Consider the following 24,446-nt stretch of genomic DNA (forward strand, 5'->3'; position numbering starts at 1 on the left):
AGCTGTATACATTGACATGTACTATCAAAGAGTGCTGCCTTATTCATCAATAAGAGACAAAAAACTAAGTCAGTGTTAGATATTCTCAGGGATTTGGCTGTTTTGAGGGCTTACAAACCAACCAAACATACTTCATTCCACTCAAAAAAAAAAAGAAAAGTCCTGCTTACCTTAATTTTCAAGGGATTGATTTCCATGTCAGAAGTGCAGTTCATGGGACCATCGATCTCATACTGAACAATGTAGAGCAGTGTGTTGTTTTTGTACTTGTAGGGCCACTGCAGGGTCATCATCACCTTGCTGAATGCACTTGGACCATTGTTTCTCAGCTGATTATGAAAATAAAATTTACAGATGTAAAAAAACCCACCCAAACAATGCTACTTCCTCTGTTAACGTGCATGAAGTTTGTTATTTGATATTTGAGCAATAGCATCAACAACTTCACCTAAAAGTGCCAGCCAAACTTCAGTTCCCCAACAGGCAAAACTTCAAATTACTTCTGTAATCTGATAAAATGTAACTTGAAGAAAAGCTATATGGCATTAGGGCTTTTTGCCTTGAATTAATGTAATTTTTCGTTGATAAAACATGGGTTGTTTTTTTTTAAGTCGATTAAATGAATCACAGCCTGAGCCAAGATACTCTGAGCACAGACACATACAGCAGCAAGTTTCATCAGATAAATGGTCTCTCAAGTTCTAGGACAACTTTTAGCTATTACTGTTCACACAGCTCTCAATAAGTTTTGTTTAATTAAACAATCTAGATTAAAGCTGTGATCGTTCTTGTGTGGAAATTTTAAATACTTGAATTCTTTCAAGGCAAAAAGACTTCACAAGAATGATTTAGAACAACTGCAGTACAACTGAGGATAACTGAATAATTTACAGCCATGAGCCATTTCCTGAGCAGAAAAAGTTACTTCAGATGTTTTACCTAAAAGCTGAGAAAGTAAAATATGTGTAATTATGTAAGTAACCAGCCCCTTCTGTTTGTTCCACCCCTTCTTGCAGACAGCAGTTATTGACCCAGCATTAAAAAAAAAATAACATCTTTCCTTCCATGCAAGAAAAAAAATCATAATTTACTACAGAGAAAAACTACAGCAGAAGATTTAATTTATCACAGCACCGTGTCATTGAAATTAGCAGTAATTCCATACCTCATAAATATGCTGAACTAGGGGCCCAATATCCTCTTCTGTTTCAGGGTTCTCCTTCGGCTGCCAGTTTGCAATGGGAAGGAATATGTGATCAGGAGATGACACACTAAAAAGGGGAGCAAAGGAGTTGTTATTATCAGGTATGAAACCATAAACATTACTCTCTAGAGTATCTAAAAAAACTAAAAAAATCAACATGCTTGGAGTGGTTTTTTTCTTCAAAAAAAATGTCTAGTAATGGAGGCACAACATTCCTTTTTTGGAATTGATTTTTTAATTATTTAGAATTATTTAAGATCTGAAAATCCGAAGGGTGGCTAGAGAGAACCATGTTTTCTTTATGATCAAAAATTCCCTAAGACTTCCTGAAAATTTATTCAGACCTGAAAGTTCAGTGAATATAAAGAAGAAAATATGCAAATCTCATTAATAATGTTTATTAAAATAGTATCAGTGCTTACCCTCTAATTTCAACAGCTGCTAAAATGGCAAGGTCAGCCTGATAGAATGCTACTGGGCTTAGATTGTCATAAAGGTTGGAACTGCAGAGAAAATAAAAGGTAATTTATTAAATAAACCAAGTATTTAATAAAAAAAAAACCCACATGTTAAAATAATTCTGTGTAACATCATAACACGACTTGTGAGCACAACTGCTAAAAACTAAGGAGCAGAGTCAAGTAAGTGCTCACCTAAATGACACATCTGATTATTCTGTCTACCTAATCAAACAATTGCCTTTAGAAAGGCCTTCTTAAATCCCCTAATTATTCTTTGCTCCTGCTGTAATTAAAACATACATGCAACAGGGCTTTCCTCCTGACCTGTGATTACCTCACTCTTTCAGAGAGACTCGAGTTGCTCTGCTAGGAACTGTGCCAGCCTTGGAAATGGAGCTTTGTGAGTTTAAAGACAGCTGCCAAGGCCTTTGATCTATTTATACCATTAAAACAGAATGGCAGGTTTAAATCTATTTAACTCTCGTAGGTGAAAAATGCATCTGTGGATGAGAATAATTTAGTCACTACAGTATAAAAAAAAAATGAAGCCCTAAAAAGGAAAAAAAAATAGAAAAGCTTTTGGTTCAACGTGGGGAAAAAACAAAACAGCTGAATTTGTGCTGTCCACTAAGCAACATAAAACTGTGTTAGGTAAAGATACTCCTAATGATCATACCTCCAAATCTTAAACATCATCTCCAGAAGGAATAAATTCAGGTTTATAAATATCATATAAATATGACAGTGCTGTGCTTCTCTGATGATTAACACAAACACAACTCTTTTGCTCCATTTAATGGTCAGACTCTTCCATGCTGTCTGCTGTGATGGTTCACTGCATGCTGCTTCTGCACTGCCACTTCTGAGAGACTCTCACCCTCAAAATCTATAAAATGTGAAATTCTGGCTTGACATCAGAAGGAATTCAGAGTTCAAACCCCAGTTTTAAAAGAAGGCTGTAAACCCAAAGTCATTCTGTGGCACTGCAGGAGTGCCAAGGCAGCACAATGGTATGTGGGTACAAACGAGTTCTGTGGTTATTTTTCAAACAAATATGAGGCAAAGACCAGGGGATTAGTCCAGAGTGAACCTGAGTAGTTCACAGTCTATTTACTGTGCATGTTTTCCAGCAGGTGAGGTACACAGAGATTTCCATACCTTCGGATTTGCAAGTCAAACTTCACAGAGGTGTCCATCTCGGACTGCTGGTGCACACTGAAACGCAGGCCAGCCAACAGCTGGAGAAAAACATCACCAGGGGTCAGTGGAAGCACCACAAAACACACAATAAACAGCTTCTTGATGCTCTTAATATTACAACAATAAATAATATTATTAATATGATGCTTGAGGCTTGAGGCCATGAGAGAGCACACGTAGAACTGGCAAATAAAACCCGCTCAGTTCCTCAAGGCTGGACATGCACCTCCCTTTCTGCAGATCAAAGCCAAGGCATCACTGCCATAAAACAGAAAAGTAAGGGTTACATCATGCTCCTTGCCCTTGCTTCAGCCATTTCTACACATAGCTGAGCCTCCCTGTGTGTTGCAAAAACCACTGCAGTTTAAAGAACAGGACACACTTAAATGATTCCAAATTCATTCCCAAGGTTTGTACTAAGTCAGTGGTTGATAATTGCTTTAACATCTGTACCCTTCAGCTTGATATACTTCAAAAAACTTTGGAAATGGTTCATCTATATTCATCTATACAAACCTCCCTTGGAAGAAAAGTATCATCAAAGTGTTTATAATCGTGACTTATTGCATCATATCATCATAAAATTTGTCAGGTCCCACTGATAGTTTTTTAATTCTTCCAATATCAGCTACATTTGGTGGAATTGTAGAGGCCTCAACCAGACAAAACTCCCTCTCAGTCTTCACAAAATTAAGCAGAAGAGAGACGAACTAGGAGAAAGGTGTGCCATGAGCTAACTCTTTATTATATACTGATAAATACATATCAGATAAAGACAAACTCATGAGGGACCAGAATTCATTAATTCCAGTATTTAATGAACTACTTATTTTGAGTTGCATCATAAAACTCATGACCACTCCTTTCAGCCTTTAATTTATCTGGAAAGTTGAAACCAGCTACCACTGTATTAACCAAACATGTGGGCAGCTAAAGGCCAGCTAGATCAAATCTTAATTTCCTGTGAGTAAACATCCTGCCCAAACAATACTGTGATTAAGAGAAATGCCACCTGCCCTCCTGTTTGAGCCACCAGGCACCTGTGGGACCAACCCTCACCTTAGTTCCTGCTTTCATGGGATTTCCCAGGTCACAAACCACCAGGCGAGTCTCGTTCTCTGTTTTAAATGCACAGGACAGTCTGGCTAAAGCCTGCAAGAAACCAGAAAGAAATGTTAAAGAATATGATTTTTCACACCTGGACACCTGGATGAAATCTGGAGAGAAGTTTTAGATATTCTGCATTAATTTAAATGTAACTTCTCAGCCCTAAGTCAGTCAAGCACTAAAGTCAAATAAAATCTGAGTGTGAAAGCTTCCCTTAAGTCAAATGGTCTTGACACAAGATAGATCTCTTTCCAAGGTTATAAAAAGAGAAATTCCAATACTGTTATATTGGTTAGCAATTGTGATTTCTCTGACATAAAGCATTTCTCCACATGATTCTTTATAACCTGTGTGAAGAACTTTGGCAGTTGGGCAAACTCTCAGTAGGAAAATAAAGATGGGAAGGCAACTGAATCTCCAATCCAAAGACTGGAAGGCAAAATAACATGAGTAATAGAGATAAACTGGAGAACCGAACCAAAGCATGGCCCAAGAGATAAGAAAAGCCAGGAAGAAGATTTTAATATTCTGTGTAGTCAGGATAACCCACAACTTTCCACACACTTAGGTGGAAGGAGGACAGTGATACCCAACATCACTTCTTGCCTCACAGCTGCCCAGCTCTTTACCCAGCACATGACAGGCTAAGTCTAAATTAAATTAAATGAACAAGGGCACTGTTCAGACCAAGACTTGTGGCAGATGAAACAGGATGATCCCAAGAAGCCAGTTGGAATTGTACCTCGTTGTTACGAACAACTCCGATGAAATCCGCTTGGGGTGGGACAACGACAAAGAGCTCTGCTTCGTAGGCTCCTTCCCCTTGGTTCTGAGCACTGACAATGAGGGTCAAGGGGTTGTCATCACCAATGTAGATCTGCTTCTGGTCACTATAAAAACAGTTCACATTTTAAAGGCTACTGAAGTAGCTGAGCCTACAGAAACAAGAGACGTTCTGAAATCGCACCAGGAAATCAGAGAAATCTCGAGGCAGTACCTATGCTCCAGGAGCATCAGGAAAGCTCTACATTGTTTAAAAAAAAAAATCCCATATCTACAATCACAAAAATGGAGCAAATATCACATGCTGTTTTGTAAGAATCCTTTCTACAAAATTACCAATTACAGCAAAGCACCAACACCTTTCTGTAAGGAGGAACAGACAACTGTGGGCAGCTAAATCCCTGTGCATGTTTGGAATTACATGCCCACTTTGAAGAGGTACAAGCACATATTTATAACAAAACTCAACTGCAGAATACAGTCAAGACCTCTGCAGTGGGTTTGTTCCAGATACAAAGAGACTGTCTGTCCAAACAATGTATTTTCATTTCACCAGCTACAAGGAAAGCCGACTGTACCTGCACTGATGTACATACAATGTTTCTGAAGTGTCTGCATGAGTGAATGTGTTGGGGAAGTATCCTACATGTGCACATGCTATAGCACTGCACTAAGGGCATAAAAAAACAGGTTATGAGTAGAGATAAGACACTAAGAGTTGCTTTAGGGCATGCAAAGCACAGAATGCTCAGATTCATGAATTATCACTTAAAACTTGTTTCTTTTTCCAGGTTTGAGAAAAGATATTAGCAATACCAGTGACTGGGGTTTTTTTTATACATCTGACTAGAGAGCCTTGCTCTCCCTTTCCTGGATAGACACATGAATTTGTGATTTTATCTGGTATTAAACAACAGAACAGTGGTACAATGGCAGCCAACACTGGGTCATTCTTGCTATGCATGTCCTGCTTAGCAAATGGACAAATAAACATTAGAGTGGAGGTCAGGTGGGAGTGGGGAGTGTGCTCTCCCAGCATTACACGCTAAAGATTTTAGGTTGCAAAGCAGAAAATGGGTTTTCTTTAAAATATATAAGCATGAGTTTAGATAGAACACATTGAGGAGTCCTCCTTATTTCAACACATCCTTCAAACAAAAGTATTACAAGGTCTTGAGTTTTAGAATTCAAGCAGGGAAATTCCTTTTCCTTGTAGTATTTTTGTCATGTATTTACCTTTCTACTGACACCTCCAGCTTTGGTTTGCAGATATTATCATCCCCACAGTCCAGCAGAATGTGTGCCTATGCAGAAATCAAAGGCATATTGTTGTAGTAATTCCTGCATCTGTTCCAACATACATTTCCAATAATATTGTTTCACCACCACGAGAAAAAAAATTCTGAATAGCTGGTTAGGAGATATTTCCATGTCATTAGTCTCAGAAGAGAACAAATGAGTACATAGAGGCACTGTGCCTCATCCTGCCCCACTGCAATTCTAGGACTAGTGTCTACACCTTAACCATCTTTCCATACTTTGAATAATCTGTTCATATTGGAGTTGCTCCTCCACTATCCTCTTTACAATCAAGTGAAAAAAATTTGTCTAAAGGGCAGAAGTAGAAAAAACTACGTTCATTGCCTTAAGAGAACTAGAGGGATAAACATAATGTACATAGAGCAGCACAGTGTGAGCAATGGATGAAACACTCCAAGCCTTCAAGATTAACACTTTCAGTACTACTCTAACTGCTTTTCTCCAGGAAACTGTTAAATAGGATGTGTGAAAAGAAAGTCCAGTGCTAAAAGAAATTTGATACAGAGAGAGATGAAAAAAACAACAACAACAAAAAAATCAAAGAGAGCAGACCAAATTTACAATAACCATCAATATTTCCGTAATTCAAAGACCAAAGCCTAGCTGTATATTTAGGTATCTTAATTTTTCAGAAGTCCTAAGGTAAACATGAGTTTTGAAGGCCAAGTTCTGTCACCACAGGCTGTGTGAGCAGTATATACCTGTCTGCTCATATTAGCAGGGGTGAACTGGTTGAGGATAGGGTGCAATCCTGTTGCATCTGCAGCTGTTCTGTAATCCAGACGATATTCCATGAAGATAGTGATGGGAGTTAGCTTGTCTCTAAATTCAGATTCATCCTGAGGAAAAGCAATTAAACAGAACAGTTAAAACGTAGTAGGAACGAGGAGGCCAAAACAACATGAAAACTTCTGAGCTCTTTCCAAACTAGAAAAATCTCCTGTCAGGAAACCTGCAGCAACATTCCTGTTTAACAAATGGAAAACTGGAGCATACAGGAATATTCAGTCACAGAACTCTAATAGCAAGGAAACCAAGGGCTACAACAATTCCACACTTTCCTGTCAGGCAAAATTCCATTGGCTTCCAAGATCCTCACCTTTGGACTTAGGATTTTTTTTTTCCTATCCTAAAATCATTGCTTTGTGCTCTGGAGCTGCTGACTTTCATCTTGATAATTTCAAATCTTCCTGTTTGTCAAATGTTGATCCTGCCTTTCAGATTAGTTACAAACCAGCTCTTAGCTTTATGTTAGATCAGTGTAAACTCTGCTTCGTTTCTGAGACCAGTGGAAATTACTGACTGTGGAACAGCTCATTTCAGGATCTTACACATCTTCTGTGGGCAGAAACCCATTGATTACATATAGTCTTCAACTGGTTTTGCATCCCATTTAAGGTAATTTCATGGAGGTCATGTATCTTTCTTTATGAAAATTTCAGGTGGAAAAGTGTTAAAGCTTTACTGACACTGAGATCTGAGAGGTCTAATTCTGTGTCCATCCCACACACAAGGCAGGTGAAAGAAAGGTTTTACCTATCCTCCATGAATCCTTAATGATTACTAGTATTTTTATTGGGTTACTAGGGCTTTTTTGAGAGGAAAGTATGTAATGTTTATGTTTGATTTACAGGGACTCAGAGATAAATCTCAGCTGCATATAACTTACATAGCTACACACAGTGTTTCTTCTATTGGATTACACTTTTTAATTGTGTTAGTATCTGTGCACATTTGTGGGGACTAAAACAGAAAGACTGAGAAAAAGCAAGCTTAATATTTTAACTTTCTCTGTCTCCTCTGTTATTTGCTGGTCTTGGCTTTTTAGTTGCAGATCCATATTTTTCTTTATTTTTTTACCTCCAAAGTAGATGGACAACCTTTGGTTATTGAGTTTCATATTCCTTGGAAATCACAATTAATTTGGTGCCTAGATGATTCATTCAAGAAGTTTGCTAACATAATTCTGAATTAAAATTCCAATCCATTTAGGGACCAGGACCTCAGTCCCAGTAATATCAAGTTTCTCCAGCTTTTTTTTTTTTTTTTAACAACTGACACAAGGAACTTGTAATAGACAGGGCATCAAAAACTATTTGCCTAAAAAAACCACAAATGGCTACTTACCCTCAAGAAGGCATCGAGTTCTTCACAGTTCATTTTGCCCCCCTTTGTAATAGTCATGTTTTTGGAGTGGCTGGGCTGTTTGCTGTGGAGAAAGAGAGCTCTCCTTATAGCTCCTTTCTGTTTAAGTTTATCCAACAGCAGTTCCACTTGGAAATCTGTGCAAGGCAAAGCATTTGGGTTAGGCATGTTTCATTCCATTAAACACAGTGCAGATTCCCATCAGGAATGGAGCTGAACACTGATTTCAGCTACAATGACAACCCAGTACTTGCCACTTTTAAAACTTCAAGTTCTTCCAGTGTAAAATCTGTTACTACATTAGTTCTCAAGCACTGTTGCTGTCCTCTGCTTTTTCCTTAAAATCTAAAAACATGGAAGAGCACTGACACATTTAGAATTTATAACTGCTATAGAACTGCAAGAACAAAAGTCAAATCTTTCCCCCCCAGAAATCTTTAAAGCATATAGCAATTATATATTTAAACTCTACTGCTAATCTAATTACTTCAAATATTTGATACAGATAATGAAATTCAAAATATGAGCTTTCTCAGATCACAGTACCTCTATACATGCCATACAGAAAACAAGAAAAAGCTTTTAGAATCAGTAGACAAAACCTGATTGCAGCAGGCTGCCTGCCACTCTACAAAATCTCATGGAGACCACTAAAAAAAACCTGTTGGAAACAATCTTTTCCTGATTCTGATCCAGACAATCTGATGAGAACAAGTCAGTGAAATCAATCTGAAGGTTATGATTTCAACAGAGATGGGAGAAGTCCCCTGTGGTTTGTCTGTATCTCCCAGGCCTAACAATACCTGAATATTCTTGTCTAAAACTCCCCTCAGTGAGAGTTACTCTACAATCTGTAAAATACAAAGGGCTTTCCAACACTAGTTAACCACATGGTTGAACATATGCTTAAAGTATGACCAGATGCCACCAACTTCTACACAACCACAGGCAAAAAACCCTGCTGAAGACAGGCACATAGATGTACTCCTACCAAGGGGTAGGAGTGTGCTGGAAAGGGCAGCCAATTGTTTCAATAATGAAAATAACAGCGACCTGTGCTCATGTCTGCTAACAGTACACAAAGGCTTTAAAGTTTTGAAACAAGCAGAACTTACTGAGGGAGTTGGGGAGCTTTCCTTTGCCATCCGCCTTTAAGCAGAACTTGACTTTGAAGCTGTTTTGGAAGAATAGAAAATACTTATTTCACACACTTTTTCTCCTGTTTTCTTCTAAAATTCTTCGCTGTTTATTTCTGTTCAAAGGTCTTATTTCATATTGTCTGTTCTTTCAGAAAAAAAATCCGTGTCTGTCTTTTTCCTTATTAGCTGACTGGACTTGCTGAATCCTTTAAAACTGGAAGCTTACAAAAATAAAACCCAACAAAGTCCCTCCCCTCAAAGGAAAACATAGACACCCTGCTTACCAAGAAACTTTTACATCTCCCAGTGAACAGGCTTTGTTTTCTGGGTTTAGAATGGTTGGATTGACTTCCAGAGCAGCATTTACTCTAATAACTGGTCTAGCCCTGCAAAGAAAACATCCTCTTGGAAGAGCATTCAACACCACATTAGACAATACCCTCCCCATCGAATTGTGAAATATATACAAACACACAATATTTAGTGAAACCGCAAGAAAAACAAATAATCACTGAGCAGAGGAGGGAGAAGTGGGAAGCTTTTCTCTGCCCTTTCATTCCCATCAGTCAGAACATGGACAACTGTGTAAAGAGGAAGTCCTATCTCTTTCTAGCACTAACAAAAATGTCCCAAAATGAGCAAGTCTGGATGAGAACATTGGGATTTCAGTGTAATAATTAGCAGCACCCTGTATGTGTCAGAATCTAGGGAACTGTCACTCAGAAAGCCTCGAAGCAGCTCATTTATATTTCCTCTTGACTACATTGGTAATGATGAATTCTAGAGAGCAGACTGTAGGTATACTCAGTGAAAACAGCAGTATAACCTTTTTTTCACCTCCAGCGCTTTGGCATGGAGTGGGGCAGCAGAATTTCACACTGAGCCTGCCTTCTTTTTTAGCTCAAGAACCCCCCTGAGCTTTGCCTCTGCTTGCACTTGGGTAGAGGCACGGTGGGATCCTCACCTGTACAGAACAGCTGTGTCGACACCAAAGGCTCCAACAATCAAGTCTAGGAAGAAAGGAGACACATTATTACACATCACCATTTATTTTTTTATAGTATGCTGTTTGTCAGAGGCGGGTCTGCTCTTTGGGTCGAGTGATTTGCAAGGCATTTGGGAGCAAAGCACCTGGATATCCATTTTTGTCCACGTCCGTGGCTCCTTTCAGCGAGTACCCAAAGCTGGGTGGCATCGTGCGAGCTGCCCACTGCCCTTCCAGAATTTGGGATGGCACTGCATTCAAACCACTTGCTCTTCCATTGTAGATGTAGACAAGTCCCCTCTTGTCCTCTCCACCATACGGTGCAGCCACTGCAATATCTGCAAACCAAGAGAAGAACCATCAGCGTCTCCAGGCCCAGAGTAGGGGAATATATTTCTGCTCACATCAGTCAATCCTTTCTGACTTTACAGTTTCAAGGTGTGTCAGGAGGGAGGAAATGCAACCAGCCTTTAAAACCCTCATCAACAACCCATGTTTGTTTATTTTTTTAACTGGATGCTGTTTTTTTCTAGAAAGTATAAATGTTTAACAAGACTTGAAGGGAGGGGAAGGAGAGAAAGAAATAGTTCTGCACCTCAATAACTGACTTGCAGCCAAATCTTATGGATTTGAGATGTTTGTGAGATTACTAAAACAACCAGAATGAGTAATTGTTGGTGCCAAACCACAAAACTAAGTGGGGCTATCTTCCCATTTCGTTAACACGCTCATGTTCCTCCAGAGGGTGTGACACTTTAATAATTCTGGAAAATTTAAATCATCCTAAACCAATGGTAAATATGAAATTCCAGTCTATCCTGATCATGGCTTGGCAATATGTTTTATGGAGAACTCCCAGTTAGTGCAATTATTCTATCTGTTAAAGCTTAATAAATTTAAGAGTACTCATTTTCCATGACTAATAAACAGTAATAAACAAAACGTTAATTAGACTGTAAGGACAGCTTTAGAAGTGCAAATATGATGTACATTCAACAAACAAAAGTCAAAGACCAAATATGAAACACTAAACAGAGTAATTTCATTTTTCCTTCCTCTTTTCTTAAATTTTAGAAAGTCTGATGAAGAGAGTAAGGACTCAAAATTTACTGTTTTGTATTTTTGACTTATATTTACAAACTTTATGACACCAGTAAAAATTCCAATCTTGCACCATACTGTGATGGAAAGTATTTTAATTAACACTCCCAAAGTGAGGCAGAGCAATAAACAAAACAAACAGACTAAATAACAGCAAAGTAATTAAAAAGAGGCAGCTTTTGCTATGATTTTCTAGCCCACAGTTTATTTCAGATTGAAGTATGATGGAAACATTTTTGGGATAACTTCATCAGGGCACTAGAGTTTTGGTTATCAGCTGTAACCTTTCCAATGTCTTCTGTAAATAGTTGCAGTGATATCACATCTTCACACCGATTCTGCATATTATTAGCAAGTAAAAAGGTCCCTTCCAACTCAAACTATTCTATGACATTATGATTTCATAGAAAATAAATTAAGAGCCACCTGAGGATTTGAAATATCGGCCTATTGTAATTTTTGATCTTTCAGAAAATACTTATCTTGCAAGCAGAATGAAAAGAATGAGCATTTTTGGTGAAACTCAAATTCCTACAACTCTTAAGGCAACACTGGAGTATGATGTGTGTAACAAGGTGTTCTCCCTGGGACTCCTGGAAGTCTCCATCCCAAAACTACATGATTCTTGCCTGTTTCACTGCTCTGAATTCCTAAGTGAAAGTAGCAAGTTCCTAAAGTAACAAGAAGTACAGGCAATGAGTTTGAGAGTCCTCAGCTTTAGTTGTGTCAGCCTCAGACTTCTCATCCAATTACTTGCTCGAGACACTCAGCTCTTGGGACAGAAATGAAATATTTTCACCAAACCTTTCCATTTTGAAACGGACTTGTCCCAGGAAAATCACTTTTATCGGAACATTTTTAACCAGCTCTCTGAAACAAAACCTTCCTTTCAGTCACCATTGTGTTCCTGGAGCATAAAGTCAGCTTTCAGCAACGGAAGCGGGAAAATTCTACTGCAGATGTCCTAACAAGTCAAAAAGGGGAGAGCTGAGTATTTCATCAAAGTTTCTGTTGTAGTTGTCACTCAGAAAGCAATGAGCTGCCCAGTGTGCCAGCTCAAGTCATCCATGCTGCAGCTGCAGTGGCATAGTCTCTGCTCGATGCACCCATGGAACTCCTGCTGGCATTCCTGGGAGCGGCACACAAGCATCGAAAGGAGTCTGGACCTCAGTGTCACAAATGCTGAGTGTTTGTGTGCAGAACCCACAGCCAGGGAGGGTGCTGGCTCTGAGCCCCCTACCCAGGGGAAGCCCTGAGCAATCAGGGATGTCCTACCGTTGAAGCCGTCCTGGTCCAGGTCCCCCAGAGGGGCGATGGAGCTGCCGAACCGCGCGAAGATCTCGAAGCCGTTCAGCTTCGAGGTCTGGAACCCTCCAGAGGGTCTCTGGAGGCAAATGGACACTTGGCCGACCTCCTGAAGCTTCCCATCTGAGCCTCGATCCATAAAAAGGGGGGCTCCAATAAACAGATCTGTAAAACTGGGCCAAAGAAGGACAAGGTTCTTCAGTGGCAGCAGAAAAACTCATTTTTTTAAGCATCTGATTAACTCAGCACTGAAGTCAATACTAAGATCCAAATTAACTGTCTTTAAATTTCCACTGAAGGCAAATATTTATTGACAGAGTAAGCACAAATATATCAGAATTTAATGCATTTCAAGTATGTGAATGCACGTGTGTTGATATAAACCTGCAATTGTTAAAACAAACACTGAGCATTAGTAAGAGTGTTGTGCAGATTCGTGCTAAACCAGTAATGAAGACAGAAATCTAGATTGTGGAAAAGACTTTTTAATAAAAGCATCTTTTTTCTTTTTCTTTCCAGAAACCATTTGGGTGGCAGTGGTGAGAGGAGGGCACTTACTTGTCCCCATCGATGTCTGTGGCAGCCACCGAATACCCAAAATAGGCGGCCATCTGAAAAACAAAATTGAAACCAAACTTGTGAGTTGCAAGTGATACAAACACAGGTTTACACAAATTTGTATAGAAAATACCTCGGGGAGATGATAATATACACCACAACATTTTTTTGGTTTCCTTTCTCCTTGTATTTTCCTTTCTGTTTCTTACTCAGAAAGTAAACAGATCAGTTCCCTTCCCCATTCTCCCCTTTCATGATCCAGTCCTCTCTCCCAACTCTAAAAATAGGCAGCATTTCTTTTATTTAAAAATAAGGTTGGAATTCCTACAGATTATATAAAATTTTGCTTTGGCAATTAAGCCAATAACAGAGAGTATCCTATTATCTAGTCCCCTAAATACTGTCTCAACATAGGAACAGGCTCCAGGTCACCCACTACACTCAGTCAAGCTACACACCTGCTCTCCAGTGAAGTTGTACATGGAAGACATGTTCTTCCCATTGTAAATGGACACCTGCACATGAAGGAACACACATTAGAGCACACCAGCAATATTCACCTTTTGCACTTATTTTAAAGTTGAATGTTTCAAATTTCCTACCATTCCCAGAGTTCTCGCTGCTCTTGGGACTCCTGATACAAAGTCTGGAACATAAAGCAGGACACAGGTAACATTCAGGTCCCAAAGCACAGAGCAGCTCATTCCTAGTGCCTGATGCATTTTCCTGTGCATTGTATCATTTATTTGAAAGATCTGCCCAGCCTATTAATATGATTTTAAGCAAAGCAAGTGCTCTTACCTTCTATGCCATCACCATTGAAGTCTCCAACAGCCACCGAGTAACCTGGACAGATAAGAGGAGACTTTAAAAACCTCATCAAACCTTTCATCTCTCTTTATACTCTTCACAGGTCTCTGTGCACAGTCCTCCCTTCTTCTCCTTCTTAAAATGCAATGGAATAAATATTGTCTCAAAGCAGCTTAGACTATGAACAGTTCCAGGAATTTGAGATCAGAACATGAAAATTTTAAAATTATCATCCTGGGAATTGCCCTGGTCTATTCCTTGTTTTTTTCTGAACCTGGTTACACATCTATGAAGCTAAATTATGATGGCCCACCCCTCTATGAGACCCTCTTCATGGTTTTTCTTCCCCAACGTAATTATTTTCCATTTTTATTTTGTTTTGGTAGATTATTTAGAAGTAGCTGCTTTTCAAAAAAACAGGTATGTAACTAACTTCTCACATAAAAATCACACCTTGGCCATTCCCGTGTTCAGCCTGAATCACAGAGCATGAAAAATCATGGAAATATTTCCATTTATTTTGTCATCAGGTGCTTTTTCAGTCAAGCCTGTGGCAAGACAACTAAGGTTCCATCATACATAAATTACTGCATTTTCAGGTATGTTGCTCTTTAGTTTTCTGTCCAATGCTGAGTTAATGGTGCTGCGATTTAAACTGAAATATGAACAGTGCCAGGGAGTTTTCCAGGTACACCTGAGTGTTCCTGTTTCCCACTACCCACCCAAGTAGCTGTCATCAAAGGCAGCACTGGCAGGTCTGGTTGCCAGCTGGTCATCATACTTGGTGCTGTAGACCTTGGAGTCGTATTTAGCCACGATCTCCGTCACTCGATCAGAAATAAGCTGGCCTAAAGAGAGAGAAAACAGCTTAAAACCACAAACAGAAGGTGTGACCTCAGCCAGTAAAGTTACAGGACTCATTTACAGGATGCTGCCTGCTAAAGCAACGACTCTTCCACAATACTGCAGCAGCACCAGGAGGGGTATAAGAGGAACTTTGCATCCCACCTCAAAAAAATGTATGCACACATTGACAAAGAAAAGCTCTCACTGAAAATAGAAGCTACTCCTACATATAAGGCAGGACTTAAATGGGAATGCTCAGTTATCATGTGCTGATGGCATCACAGAACTGAGTCATTGCTCCCAAACCCCAGAACACAAGAGCTTATTTTGGCAGACAGGAGGTCGAGAAGATGACCACAAATGAGGAGAGCACAGTGCATTCCCACATCCTCCATTCTCACTTCACTAGCCACTAGGTGGTGACTGCACTACGTTCTTTACTCTGAGTTTAAAATAAAACTTGAATCATCACAAAAAAATTCTCAGAATAACACTCACTTCACATATATATTCGAACATATAATGAAGTGTAGGGAAAACTAGTCCTCCAGCACCTCAGAACATGGAATAAAAGTTTAGGATGAAAAATCTAGTTTTTAGGAGTACAGTATTGTCTTCTATTCAGAGCCAAGATTGTTCTTTTCTGGAAGCAGTATGAGAGAATAAGGTTGTTTTGGCAGATGAGGTGGTACTTCAGCCAAAAATGAATACAGGGTCATAATCTATATTGTAGCTGCTGTTTTAGCTTCAATCATTCCATTCTGTTCAGAATTTAAAGCACAGGACTGGAACAAGCCTCCTGTGCTGCTGCATCTACGTGTAGGCTGGCTTGATACAGCAAGTCTATTAATAAACGTTGGTATTTACATTAAAAGCAGGCAGCAGAGTGTGGCAGCCGTGTCCTGATTGCAGCTGCTCCCTCTTTGGAGTGGAGAGCTGTAGCTAAAGGCTGAATTATCCTGCAAATACTGACCAAGTCCATATTTGGAAAGTGTACAGGTAATGCTCTGTGCAAGAAGTGCAGGGAAAGGCAGAACGTGCCCCGTGGCACAAACCAACTGATACCAACACAAAACATCTCTGCTGTCAGAGGAAAATAATGCAGTTCTTTTGTAGGGGACATTTCCCCTTGAAAATAATGCAGTTCTCTTTGCAGGAGACATTTCCCCTTGAAAATAATGCAGTTCTCTTTGCAGGAGACATTTCCCCTTGAAAATGCACACTTTGTATGTGTATGTCAGAAATTACAAAGCGTGTAGGTTTTGAAGCAAAATGTCCTAAAGCAAACTCATCCTGCTGATGGAAACAAATCCTACCTTCCTGGGAAAATGCCTTTAAAATTATCATGGAGTTCCTTAAAAGACAAAGGACATCTACACAATTATTAGTTCAGATTTAATCTGTGGTTGCCCTGATTATTCAGGAGATATTCTGAAGGATGAAGGAACATATTTCTGTTAGTTTTCTTACTGGTAAAGACCCTGATAGTGATTGGAAGAGTGTGGATAAAAATGACTAAGAGAACAAAAAGAAAAATCAGAGATCAGCTTCTCCATGATTCAAATAATATATCTCACCTTGCCAGTAAAAACTTCCAGGTCCTCCAAGCAGCACCCTGTCTCCCTTGGAAGGGAAGGGGAGAAAAAACAAAAAGACAGAAAACAAAAATTAGAAACACATTAAGCACATCTAAAATCAAAAGAACATGTCCTATGTTTATGGGAAGTAATCCCATGCATCTACATCACTGTAGCTTCACTGAACCCCCGTACATTTTATTTTTTGAAGGAGTGATTAATTACAAATGCATCTTGCAAACTGTTAAGATAACAAACTATCTGCCTTCAGTGACTTGTGGCTCTGTTTCATCCATTTAAAATTCTAGGCAGAATTATGCTTTTGTCATGAGAGACCCCTCTTACTACATAAATCTAAGGCAACAGGAATACAGTTAGGAGAAAAATTTAGGACTGCTACATGACAACCATAACATGTTTTTAGGTCAGCACCCCAAACTAGTTTCATCTTCTGCCTCTGCCACTTTTCTTAACTTATGATTAGAAAAGTTTAACTCAGAATAACTGTGACCTAATTCCCCCATTCCATATTCCTTGGCCCAACTGCAATCCACAAACCATTTTATGAAACTTAACCACATTAGCTATCCCAGTGTTGGGAACTTGCTCTGTAAGTATTGGATTAGGCCACAGGCTTTGCTGAATAATTAAAGCACTTATTCAGATTTTAATCCTAAAAAGTCTCATATTCACCACTCAGAAAAATCTAGGTCAGAGATTTGGAGATACCTCAGAGCCAGGCTTGCCCACTCAGTGAGGGTTTGGGGTTAGAGCCTGAGGTTGGTTTTAACTGGGGCTGAAGTTTGCACAGTAGCCCTGAGGGGTGTGTGTAAAATAATTCAAACACCTACAGTCCTATCCTGCATTTTGCAGTTTCCTCTGGAGGAAAAACAAGAGTGATCTTGGGCAAAGAGCAAAGGGACATGACCTAACCATAAGATGTGAATTACCCAAAAAATAGTCACATCACATGGACTTGCATGGTCTTGACATGTCCAGACTGTGCTAAACAACTTCACTGTACAACATGAAAACTACAGTAAGTTCTCAGATCTGTGCACAGTTTTGTTGTGCTTGGATTTAAGAAGTAATCATGAATTTAAGAACAATAAAAAAGAACTCTAAAAGGCAGGGAGAACACGAAAGGAGAAGAAACTTAAGTGCACTTCTGCTGGCTGATGAGAAAAACAAACATGACCCACAAGAACATTGTTTATTTAACTTCCCTAAGTTATTATTCCTGAAGAAGTAACACTACTGTGCACCAATCCCTCCAAAGCACATGTCTCAAAAATCCTGACCACTGCAGCTCCAGCAGAGCTGCATGGAAGGAAGCTGGAAAAGCAGATTATTTGCTCGGGATGTGATTCCTACAGGAGGTGAAAGTGTGCTGCTGTGAAAACACAGGCAGAAACAGGTTTAGAACAGCTGTTTGAGTGGTTTGAAGCTATTTTTGTTCTATTTACAGATTTTGTTTGGTTGTGGGGTTTTTACATTTGGCTTCATAATAGCTGGGCTTGTCAGTGCTCTGCATCAGGGGTGTTTTGTCTGCTGACCCACAGGACCTGAGAAAGAACCACATACCTTTGTGAAGTCAATACTAAATCCACCTTGACAAAATCCCTGCCCATCTGCATCAATAGTTGCTGACAAAAAAAAAAAAAAGGATAGAAAAGAAAGAGGAGAAAAATAAATAAGTATTATCAGTACTAGATCAGATGATTCTGTGGATGCTTTTCTTCCTAAGTAAACTTTCTCTCCTGAACTTGAACTTTGGAATACTTTACTCCTAAATCAGTATTTTGTCTTTATCAACAATTCACAACCAAATGCTGTAACAACTTCAGGTCTGGCTACCTGTAACACTAACATGTGTTCTAGCCCGCCCCAGTCAAAGTGAACAGCAACTCCATATTCCTTTTCCATTTCATCTTCAAAATTTAGGGGGAAAATATTTGCAATTTATATTCAGGAAATGGAAAACAGGGAACAAGCTTTTCTTTTGGTATGGAATAAAAATCTGAATTGGCTTAAAACAAAAAAGGCATACCTGGCTGAAAAAAATATCTCTCTACTGAGACTCATCCCAGCAAGGATTGTTATGACTGAGTTAATTTTAGGATTATACAGCTCTAGAGTAGAAATGTTGAGAACCCATTATCTGAAAGTGTGACTACTGAACTAGCATGATTTAGTTTAATATATGTTTATTTAACTTCTTGTTATGTTGGACCACACTGGATTTTATTCCTGCGGTTAAAAAATGACTTTCAGCAAATAAAAAGACAATCCTAGCTTCAACAATCCTTTTAGACTTTTGTATTTTAAGAAAGGTTCTAAGTCTCTGAATAATCTACCAACCCAACTAGAAGACACGGATGCAAAGCACTTAGAAAATAAGACTCAAAATGTTCAACAGTTAATATAATTAAAACAATGCATCACTATTTGTGTATGTGCACACAGTTCAGAAACTACTTGTGCAAAACCTTGTCTTCTAAAATGAGCTTACACTTGACAGTACTTGAGTGACAATATAACACTTGAGCTTCATAAAATTTAAGGGTTGGTCTCTGAAAAAGCACTTGCTACATAATTTTTCTTGAATGATTACTACAGAACTGGCACCTTCAAAATCAGAAGCCCTCAATCCCAATGACACTTGGATTTAGGATGTTCCCCCTAGAAGAAAGCACCTTGAACACCAACTGAAGGAGGATTCAGGTGTCTGGGTCTAGCTTAGGTTTTGTTCTAATTGCTACACGTGGAAGGGGGCAATAACTCTAAAACTTTAAAGTGTACACGAAATATGACACAAGAATTCCAAACAGAAAAGAAACAGGTGCTCTGGGCTTACTTGACCTGCAGGGAGCATATTCCACGAATTTCGACCCAGCAAGCAGGTAACAAGTTCCTACAGGCTCTCTCTCTTGTTTTGTTTCAGTTCTCCAGTGGTACAGTGGGGCACAGGCCTAGGGAAGAACACAGAGCAATGAGGAAACAAACTCCTTTTCCAGATGCAGTGGGGTATAAAATTCCAATTTTCTATGGAACAGCAACAAAAAAAAAATAAAATTTGAGAGATGTATCATGTGTTATTAGAGGAGATTTATACCTTCAGCACTGGGGCAGCAGTATCACCAGTTTGTACTTTGTAAATAGACAATTTACATCAGGAATTTCAGAAATAATATTTTGTAAAGAGGTCATCAAGAATCTATAACACATTCTAACTTCATCAAATTAACTCTACTACTTTCCTTAAAACAAGACAAAAAAATGCTACAGCCTTTGTTTATAAAGAGTTAAGCAAAGCCTAGCTAAGAAATCCTGAAAAAAAGACAAGTCATGCTGATTAGTGTGATTTTGTTTAAATTCTAAGTTATCTTTTCACATTTTTTCCACTACAGTATCTCTGTACTGAGGCACTGAAAGGGCACTGAAAACCCACCAGAATTTTATCATTTTGGGATCTCACAGAGGCTCCAAACCACTGATGAGACTTAAATTCCAGCGGATCATCGGGAGCGAAATCTCTGTTACCTACAAAAAAAAATAAAAAAGAAACATAATTTCACAGGAAACCACACAGTAAAATGGAAAAAACCCCCAACCAAACCCTAAGTCATTGGTTTTGACACATACAGTGAAAATCAGAAAGCAGTAGCATTGGAGAATATCACCCTTTGATGGAAAAAGGTTTTATCAAGGATTTATCATTCTTTTTTACATCTAGGGCCAAATGCAGCCCTTTTTACATGTGAAGCATTAGTGCAAGGCTGGTTTGTTGCAAGAGCAGAAAGTTTCAAGTGTGTTTGAGAGCGACACAGTGAATACCTCATACTTGAGACAACATCTGACTTCCAAGCAGATGACAGCACTGCTCCAGCAGTGCCAAAGCCCAGTCAGGACTAACACTTCTAGAAGAAATATTGCCCCCATGGAATCATGTGAGCTCTGACTTTGGCTGGAACAGGGACTGAGATTCTTCCCCTGTTCTGGTGACAACATCTCGACTCTGGATGTCACTGCAGTGCACAGAGCACAGCAACTTCAATCATCCAGTGTTTCTTGTGTACTTTCATCAGAAAACTGATGGCAGCTTTGCCAGCCTGATGAGAAAATGACTGCAACACTCTGAAAAACATATCTTAAAAGTCCCCTAAATCACTGGTTTCCAGAGCCTGAAGCTACAGGAACCGATGAGATCAACAGCCATAAGTCACTCCCAGATTGCCAGGGGGATCCCCAGACCCAAGCCCATGATGAATCAGAGACCTGTGACCACTTGAATCCAAATTTCCTTGCTGGTTTTACACCTTGTAAAGAATGTTTTGTCTCCAGAGATTGTGTTACTTCCTTTAGGAAAATCCCATGAGAAAGACAAAAGAGATTCTAATCCGCCGACTCAGCCAAAACAAGCAAATATCTGGACTATTTTTGCTCTCAGGTTAGAACCAGGCAGAAACCACTGCCAAGGGTGTTGCAACCAGAGAACTATTGTGGGGTTTTTTTCTAATTTCATCAAAGGTGATTAAAAACCCCATTCCCTTCTGTTGCCCTCCCTCCATTCTTATTGGACTGGTGTTAAAGACACGGAGGGTCTGATGGATTAGCACATCTGCACAGATTGCTGCACCTTGAACATCTACACTCTCACCCTTGCACAGACCAAAATGTGGTTTGAAGACTTGCAAGTCACCTTCTCAAGGTACAGGAAACCAAAAGCAGACCAAGATGCTTTCCAAAAAGGGAATTGTCTTCAGCAAACCCAAATCCTGGCGTTTTATCACCCTTTTTTTTTTCCATTCCTCCAACCCTCCTAAGAAAACATTCTGCTGGAGGAGAGTCCAGTCCTGCCTGGGGAGGGAAGCAGTGCTAACCTGCTGGGGAGAACCAGGGACTGGGAACCATATCCTTTTTGGCAGCATCAGGGACTTCAAAATGGTTAATTCATCTTGTAACCACACCCGAGGTTACGTAGCCCTGAAAAGATACATTTGGCTTCTGCCCTCTCCTCCTCCAGCTCCTCTTGGATACAAAAAGATCTCTCGGTTTCACTCGCCAAACAAAGCTTTAAACAATTTAAAACTTGGGAATAATTACAGAGGGACGTTTTATACTTTTTCCTACTGTTGCACACTTATACAACACCAGTTATCTATGACAAAAATGAAAGCTGGTGTAACAGTTCCATGTGTCAAGCAGAATGCCACTGTCCTAGGCACCATAAAAGTGTCTAAGAAGCCAACTGCCCACTTAAATTTAAAGGCAGCAAGTAAAAGGAAAGGTCGTTGCAGCAGCAGCCATTTGGCATTATCAGCAATGTGATTTTATCACAGATGTTCAGGAAATTAGTTCCTTCCAGTTTCAGCTGAACACATCGTCACAAAGCAATAATAAAAATGAAAATAAAAATTAAAATTATAATTAAAGAAAAAAGACAAGACTACTGGTTACTGGTGTCCCCCTGCCCATAGTCTGTGCTGACTACTCTGAAGAAGAGGGGAACCAGCAGATTAACCAGCACCTGCTGCCAAAACATCCCCTCTGTGCCTTTTCCTTGTGCACTCCTGAGCTGCAGGGAAGGATCTGTGTCCAGGACAGCAGCTTTAACAACCTGTCTCTCCCTTAGCCTTTAGGGGACAAAAATATTTTTCTACAGCACTGAAAGATCCCTGATTCAGCTGGAAATGGAGGATAATGTTCAAAACCTCTGGGCTTTGAGCTACAGTCAGAAGCTGGCATGTAAAAACCCAAAATCTCCAAACCAAAAAGCAAATTAACACGACCACAAAGCTGATTATGTGCCAAATGCACTTTATGTTCCAAGTGTCATGGCTTCAGAAGCCAGCACCATAATTTCTGAATGCCTAAATAACAAATTAGGAATTCTTATGCTTGCAAAGCCCCTCCACACCCCCTGGTAAAATGTGCTCCATTGGGCAATTTGGCTAAATGGGTTTTTTTTATTTATAGCACACAACTATCGTAAAAAATATTTCGCCAACATCTCAGTCAAATTGTCCAATGTCAGCACATAACAAACCAATACGTGCTCCAAGGTTAAGATGCCTTATATTGACTTTATCTTGTTTTCAAAGCCTCTTTGGGTTCTGTAAAGTCAAATGGGGAAGGGGGGGGGTCTTAGGGAGAGGGCCTTGAAATTGGCTGTAACACTGGAACGTGCATTAGGACATAAAAAAATAGATCAGGTAGAAAGTATTGACATTGGAACATTGACAGATGTCTCCAATAAAAAAAATTGCAAACTTTAAATACAGTCCAAATCTGATGTTAACTCTCCATTTAAGAAGAAAAGTAACCTTTATTTACTGAGACCCATTTAAAATTCTCCCAGAACAGTGTAAACAGATTATAAGCTTTTCCCTCAGGTCCAGAAGAGAAACTGATTTTCTGAGGGAATCCAGAAAACGCCTCTTTGTCAAAAATCCCCTTTGATTTAAACAAGAAATCACTGGGAAAAATAAACATAAAAACACTTAAATGTGAGCCCTCACTGAAACAAACCACAGTTAAGTAAAGTAGTTTAGCTATACCATAAAGTAGGACACCTTTCACTAGGCCATGATGCTCAGAGCTCCATCCAGCGTGGCCTTGAAGAGGCCTTTAAAAGGCATTCAAACAAATAGATCTAGGCAAGACAAACTATGTTCTGACTAGATTTACTCAGGAAAATGTTCAGAGCTTTTATACAATGCTATTTGTCAAGACTAAAATGCAGCCACTGCATGAACTTCTCCTGCATGGGTCATTAATTCCAGGATTATGTCATTTGACCAGAGGGTATTATTTCCTATCTTTAAAGGCAGCTTCTGCTGTGTTTTTTCCTTTGCTCCATCTCATGGTAGTAGGCATCACATGATGATTTTACATGAGTCTTTCATCAGGGAAAAAGGGCTGACATGTCAAGCCAACAGTGCTGTGTCTCACAAAGTAGTTTCCAGGTGGGGTGATAGGGTAGTCAAGGCAGCAACAGATTGTTTTTTTTCCTTCAAAAAAATAGATGTGTTGTTGCTGATGGACCAATGGAACATTTTCATTTTACTGCACTACGTAGGGCTTAAATTTGTAAATGAAAATTCATGTGGAGAGATGCTGGGTAGAAATTGAAGAAAAGAAAAGAAAAAAAAATAGTCTCACCCATCTTCCAAATATAATTAAAAGATCAAAAGTTTTTTCACTGCCGAGTTTCTTTTAGCTATCAGCTTTGGATAGTTGGCACCTTCTTTTCCCAAGGTAAATGTTATCAGTTACAGAAACAATGGAGTTACTACAAAATGCCTCTGTTGAGTAAGTGGATCGAGTTGTAACTTGCAGCCCGCCTGTTTTTATGGTAATGAGCAAACTCAGCTCAAACACTTGCCCCTGATCTTTTGTGCGGGACTTAACTGAGATAATTACGAGTCGAGAGGCACTGAACTGATGAAACCTGGTTCAGTGTCATCATACCAAGAACACTTAAGAAGTTGTAAAACGCAAGTAGTCACCTAATTCAGGGAATTCAGGTTAAAATAAACCTCTTTGTAACTACGCCGATTCAAAGTGAACGATGTCGCCACTTCGAGGTAAAAGGAAACTACGTAGCCAGTGAAAAGAAAAAGCCCCGCTCTCACAATATGAGAACTTTATGCGGTGTATAAAGCACCTTCCATCCCAAATCTCAGTAAACGCAGCAGGAGCCAGCACGTTTTTATACACCTTTACTAGAAACTCCTCGTGCTTCGAGACAGCTGATGGTTTAGCAGCCTGGGTTTAGCCAGTGTTTCGTGATGACTCAGGGAGAAAACAGACCTTCCCACTACTCCCCTTCCCTCTTCTGAGGTAAGAATCCCGCATTTTTTCCCCGGGCGGTGCTGGAACGGAGTCTAATATAAGTAAGCC

The 24,446-nt window shown here is 39.5% G+C and overlaps 1 protein-coding gene across 1 annotated transcript in view; it reads right to left on the reverse strand.

The window, feature by feature from the left end:
- Positions 1 to 24,446, reverse strand: part of ITGAV (integrin subunit alpha V) — a 44,580-nt gene that overhangs the window by 9,489 nt on the left and 10,645 nt on the right. The window contains exons 3-25 of the mRNA XM_029965940.1: positions 19,993 to 20,084; positions 19,399 to 19,513; positions 18,126 to 18,187; positions 16,542 to 16,587; positions 14,841 to 14,966; positions 14,110 to 14,154; positions 13,911 to 13,954; positions 13,767 to 13,823; positions 13,309 to 13,361; positions 12,721 to 12,923; positions 10,491 to 10,682; positions 10,324 to 10,369; positions 9,644 to 9,745; positions 9,336 to 9,394; positions 8,203 to 8,357; positions 6,777 to 6,914; positions 5,992 to 6,059; positions 4,715 to 4,862; positions 3,925 to 4,017; positions 2,824 to 2,903; positions 1,627 to 1,707; positions 1,166 to 1,271; positions 171 to 329 (exon numbers count right to left, since the gene is read on the reverse strand). Coding sequence (XP_029821800.1) covers positions 171 to 329; positions 1,166 to 1,271; positions 1,627 to 1,707; positions 2,824 to 2,903; positions 3,925 to 4,017; positions 4,715 to 4,862; positions 5,992 to 6,059; positions 6,777 to 6,914; positions 8,203 to 8,357; positions 9,336 to 9,394; positions 9,644 to 9,745; positions 10,324 to 10,369; positions 10,491 to 10,682; positions 12,721 to 12,923; positions 13,309 to 13,361; positions 13,767 to 13,823; positions 13,911 to 13,954; positions 14,110 to 14,154; positions 14,841 to 14,966; positions 16,542 to 16,587; positions 18,126 to 18,187; positions 19,399 to 19,513; positions 19,993 to 20,084 — 2,270 coding nt within the window. The remainder of the gene's footprint in view (positions 1 to 170; positions 330 to 1,165; positions 1,272 to 1,626; positions 1,708 to 2,823; positions 2,904 to 3,924; positions 4,018 to 4,714; positions 4,863 to 5,991; positions 6,060 to 6,776; positions 6,915 to 8,202; positions 8,358 to 9,335; positions 9,395 to 9,643; positions 9,746 to 10,323; positions 10,370 to 10,490; positions 10,683 to 12,720; positions 12,924 to 13,308; positions 13,362 to 13,766; positions 13,824 to 13,910; positions 13,955 to 14,109; positions 14,155 to 14,840; positions 14,967 to 16,541; positions 16,588 to 18,125; positions 18,188 to 19,398; positions 19,514 to 19,992; positions 20,085 to 24,446) is intronic.

Source organism: Manacus vitellinus, unplaced genomic scaffold (assembly GCF_001715985.3).
Source record: "Manacus vitellinus isolate BGI_N305 unplaced genomic scaffold, ASM171598v3 scaffold_126_pilon, whole genome shotgun sequence".
NCBI classification, from domain to species: Eukaryota; Metazoa; Chordata; class Aves; order Passeriformes; family Pipridae; genus Manacus; species Manacus vitellinus.